This window comes from Sus scrofa, unplaced genomic scaffold (assembly GCF_000003025.6).
Source record: "Sus scrofa isolate TJ Tabasco breed Duroc unplaced genomic scaffold, Sscrofa11.1 Contig53, whole genome shotgun sequence".
Taxonomy (NCBI): domain Eukaryota; kingdom Metazoa; phylum Chordata; class Mammalia; order Artiodactyla; family Suidae; genus Sus; species Sus scrofa.
The window spans coordinates 544,560-549,358 of record NW_018085237.1 but is presented as its reverse complement, the minus strand read 5'-3'; the positions used below and the strand labels follow the sequence as shown (position 1 = coordinate 549,358).

General features: G+C 34.2%; 1 protein-coding gene across 1 annotated transcript; it reads right to left on the bottom strand.

Moving 5' to 3' along the window:
• Positions 1 to 221: 221 nt before the first annotated feature.
• On the bottom strand, positions 222 to 3,509 carry LOC106507257 (olfactory receptor 8H3-like). The gene is made up of 3 exons (XM_013987099.1): positions 3,445 to 3,509; positions 3,191 to 3,227; positions 222 to 734 (listed from the first exon to the last, which is right to left on the bottom strand). Exons 1-3 carry the CDS (start codon positions 3,507 to 3,509, stop codon positions 222 to 224), a joined length of 615 nt encoding a protein of 204 aa, XP_013842553.1.
• Positions 3,510 to 4,799: the final 1,290 nt, after the last annotated feature.

Sequence of the window (4,799 nt, the reverse complement as noted above, 5' to 3'; positions counted from 1 at the left end):
ACTCAAATTCTCTACTCCTGAGTTTTACCCCCTACATGGATTTCTAACGTCATATTCCCAGACATGAAAAATTATATTTGGCTAAGGAAAGGATGGTTCGATGGTAAAAAAAAAAAAAACACGTAAAATATATACGCATTTGTTTCTGGAAAGAGACCAAGGAAATACACCATAGGGAAGAGAAAAAAAAGAATGATGAAATCAGAAGTTTAGCAACACTCTCATTTCAATTGCCTGGAGCCCACTGTTTTCTGCATGACTCTAATGAAAGCATTTTTTACTTCTTTGTTTCTAAGACTGTAAATGAGTGGATTCAGCATGGGGATGACAATAGTATAAAAAACAGAAGCCACTTGATCCCTTCCCAAGGAGTAGGACTTACTTGGCTTTAAATAAGTAAATATCATAGTGCCATAAAAGATGGTGACACCCAGGAGGTGGGAGGCACAGGTAGAGAAGGCTTTTTGCTTTCCTGACGTGGAAGTAATTTTCAGGATAGTAGACAGGATAGACACATAAGACACTACTATCGTGGTAAGAGACACCACTAGTGTGGATCCACCTAAAATGAATATGACTATTTCTGTTATTTGGGTGTCAGTGCAGGACAAGGCTAAGATTGGGGATATGTCACAGAAAAAGTGATGGATTACATTGGAATCACAGAAATCCAATCTGCTCATGCAAAGCACATTGACAAAGGAGTCCAAGAAGTATGCAAAAGTTATGATTTGCTGATTTGACCATTCAAATCAAATTTCTTCCAAAATATATTTCTAAAATATGTGTATTGCTTTCATACCCTGATTACCTAAACTCTGTATTTCTAGTTCCACAAGCCCTGGCATTAATTAGGGTAATGTCAATATAGTGTCTGTATATATATTCTTCTGATAATGTCCCAGTTTTATTTGATCCTAAGGAAAATCTTTTAATTTTGAAAATAATACTTACCAGGAGTCAAAATTGGTGCAAAAACACTGTCTTCCTATATTGTCTTTTTAGCCATAGGTCAACCTCAAATTTTGTTCATAAATAAGACATGAAGACTATTTAAGTAGCGCATTTCTGTAATATATATATATTTTTTCTATGAGAGTAGTTCTTTTTAAGTTTTAGTGCATTCATTTTTTTTCCCTGTGCTTCTTAATCCACACCAACATGTTATCTCCTGAAATTCTGGAGTATGAGGGGACTTTTCTGTAAGAGTCCCTATTAATACACACAACCATGAATTTAATTGTCATGAAGTAAAAAAAAATCTACCCTTTATGGGTTCTATGATAGGCTAATATAACATTGCTCAGAGTATATTATGAAATATTAGATATGAATTGAGGATGAATACTGAATATACAGTACAAAAAAATTACACAAATCTAGAGGCATACAAATAAACTTTATGAATAAAAATAATTGAGAAAAATGTATCAAAATGTTTCAACAGTTTTGAATTGTTTTCATGTTGTTCTTTGCACTTGTTTCTAATGAACATTGCATGCAAATTTCCTGGTCCAGGGACTGAAACTCTCAAGCTACACAGTGAAAACCCCAGATCTTTAACCCACTGAACCATGAAGGAAATCTGTTTTAAGCTATACTTATACCATTTACTGTGTCATGGAGGAAACCAAAATGTGATCAGAGATGTTAAATATCTTTTAATTTAATTATTACATGCTGTTATACCCTAACTATATGTATATGTATATGTGTATATATATATATATAACTATGCATATATATATACATATATATGTTTTTCTTTCTCTCTTGACTTATTCTAGTTACTTTCTTCTTTAACTCCTGAAAAACATCTTCTTTTTTGGCTAAATGCTATTTTTTTGGTCTTCTAATCCATTAATTTTTATCTAAATTTTATCATTCTTCCCCTACTTCACTAGGATTATGGAGAACAACAAATAATTTTCCTTCTATTCTTCTTGGTTTTTGGCTGTGATCCACCCACTCTAATGCAGGAAAGATTAATAGGAGAAAAAGAAGCATAAACTTAATAACATTTATACCACTGTTTCCATGGGTAACACCCAGGAATACTGAGTGGCTCCTTTAAATGTCCCAAGCCATCACTTTAGATACCATATAATGCTAAAGACAAAGATGATTGAGGGGTGGGATGGGAGGAAGGACAAAACAGTAAACAATGGTATGTTTGTTAATGCTGGTTCAATTCCAAGCCTCTTCACTGAAAAGAGTTTCTAGATATTTAGTTATCTTCTTATTGATACAGAGAGAGAGGTCTTTTAAAAATATTTTCCTTTTTTTTTTTTTTTTGCTTTGTAGGGCCATACCCCCAGCATATGGAGGTTCCCAGACTAGGGGTTGAATCAGAGCTACAGCTGCCAGGCTACACCACAGCCACAGAAACTCAGGATCCCAGTTGAGTCTGGAACCTACACCACAGCTCATGGCAATGCCAGATCCTTAACCCACTGAGCAAGGGCAGGGATCAAACCTGCAACCTCATGGTTCTTAGTCGGATTTGTTTCCTCTATGCCATGATGAGAACTCCTGAAAACTTCTATTTTAAATGTAAATATCTCTTACAAAAAGGTAACTTCTACTCAGTTTTGAGAACATCTCCTATGTCTGCTCTTTCTTAAAAATAACCAGCTCAAGATAATCCTTAAGCTGAAGAGGCAAAGTTTGGCATAACAATTCTTTTCCCCTTTAGGTTGAATTCATTGTTTTTTTCTCTAGCACAGTAATATCTGTTTTTTATTTACTTTTTGTTACCTGTTTGATTAATATAGGAATTTAATATATACATTATTCATCTGAGGGTTGTTTTAAATTTGATATATATGTAGTGATATTAATTGTTCTTATTGTGGCATATTGAATAGATAATCTAAAATTAAATTTTTAAATTTCCTGTTGTAAGAATAATTCAAGATTTTAAAAAATTTAAGTTCAAGCTGAAAGATATATTTTTATTCTTTAAATATCAATTTTATATTGTACTTCAATGCAGTCAGAAAATGTGACTCCTTTAAGTTAAATTTGGTAACAGTGAAATTTATGGATTAATCAATTTATCAATTAATTCATGGATTAATTAATTGAAATTCAGTTAATTTTGGATTTAAATTTATAGATTAATCCACTAGTATAATTGACTCACAGATGCTGGGAAAGAAAAAGTCAAATGTTGATATGTATGTCTGACCTGATCAATTTTAACGTCATAGATTATAAGTTCACAGCTGGGTGAAACAAGAAAAATACAACAAAATAGTCATATAACATGTTATAAGAAGAAAAGTGCTACCAAAAATAAAATGTGAGATATCTTGGAGGAAGGAAGTTCTGGGGTAGGGGTATGAGAGAGCAATCAGAAATAGTATGGTCAAGGGAAGCTTAAATACAAAGCTGGAATTTGAGCAAAGATGTGGACAAAGGAAGAGTTAGTCATGCAGGTACCTGGGAAGGGAGTCATCGAGACAGGGGAACATCAGAGCAGAGGCCCCATGCGGTGGATGGGCCATGCAACCTAAGGGGCAGAGAGTACTTGGCAGTAACAGTGTTTTTTTACGTTGTGGGAGGTGTGGCAGGAGAAACAATAATGGAGTATTTGCTCATCTATGGTGATAAGTGTTTTAGAGAAAAACAAAGAGCCAAGGATGCATGGGGATGATTGGAACTCTTCTTTTAAAAAACAAATTTTGGAGTTCCTACTGTAGTGGATTGCCTTAAGAAACCAAGTGCAGGGTGCAGTGGCTCTGGTCATTGCAGAAGTGCAGGTTGGATTCCTGGCACAGTGCAATGGTTAAAGGATCCAGTGTTGGTATATCTGTGGCTCCTATTCAAACTTCAATGTGCTGTGTGCATGGCCATAACATTAATTTTTTTTTTCCTCAGGGAAATTTCATTAGTGGTGTCAGTGATACGGTCACACTGAAATAAGTTAAGTAGAAAATACAAAAACTATCTGGAGGAGATGAGAATCAGGCAAATGGAAGAGTAAAAACAACATTCTATAAAATTAGTTACTCTATCCCAATGTTTTGCATCACTTTATTTTGGTAAAAATTGTGTGAAAAATGTAATATACCAGTGATTGTATTTTGACGCACACTGATATTTTTTGTCTTTTTAGAAGAATTTCTCATATGGAATAAATATAAAATTAGTTATATTTTTCTCTAATATATTCATGTTTTATAATACCAATATTTCTATATTTTTTCTAAATTGTGTTTTTCTTTCTTATTTATTTTCTTTATTTTTAGATTCTCAGCCCATTCCTCTTTTCCATATTTTGAAATGCAAATATCCCATGTAAAATCTTAACTTTATAGTACTTTTTCCAATTCAGATACTATTTCGAATTCATTTCTGAACTGATCTCTAAACATTGTCTGTGGTCAAAAGAGTGAGTCTGACTGCCTGCTATTAAAAAGTCAATTTTGGAGTTCCTGTCGTGGCTCAGTGGTTAACAAATCTAACTAGGAACCATGAAATTGTGGGTTCAATCCCTTGCCTTGCTCAGTGGGTTAAGGATCCAACATTGCTCTAAGCTGTGGTGTAGGTCTCAAACACGGCTTGGATCTGGCATTGCTGTGGCTCTGGCGTAGGCCCTCAGTTACAGCTCCTATTAGACCCTTAGCCTGGGAGCCTCCATATGCCATGGGAGTGGCCCTAGAAAATGCAAAAAGACCAAAAAAAAGTCAATTTCATTTTACATTCGTTGAGTAATTTGGTTATTCAGGAATTTCTACAATCCTTCCTGAAGTCAAAGAAATTAAGGAGTTCTATGGTACAGCTGGTTAAGGATT

Excerpts from the sequence above, each read along its gene's own strand:
- LOC106507257 (XM_013987099.1), bottom strand. The coding sequence starts at position 3,509 with ATGGCCCATCCACCGCATGGGGCCTCTGCTCTGATGTTCCCCTGTCTC. Across the intron at positions 3,228-3,444 it reads CTCGATGACTCCCTTCCCAG|CTGTGAACTTATAATCTATG; the intron begins GTACCTGCATGA and ends TGTTTCACCCAG. Across the intron at positions 735-3,190 it reads ATGACGTTAAAATTGATCAG|CAAATCATAACTTTTGCATA; the intron begins GTCAGACATACA and ends TGGTCAAATCAG.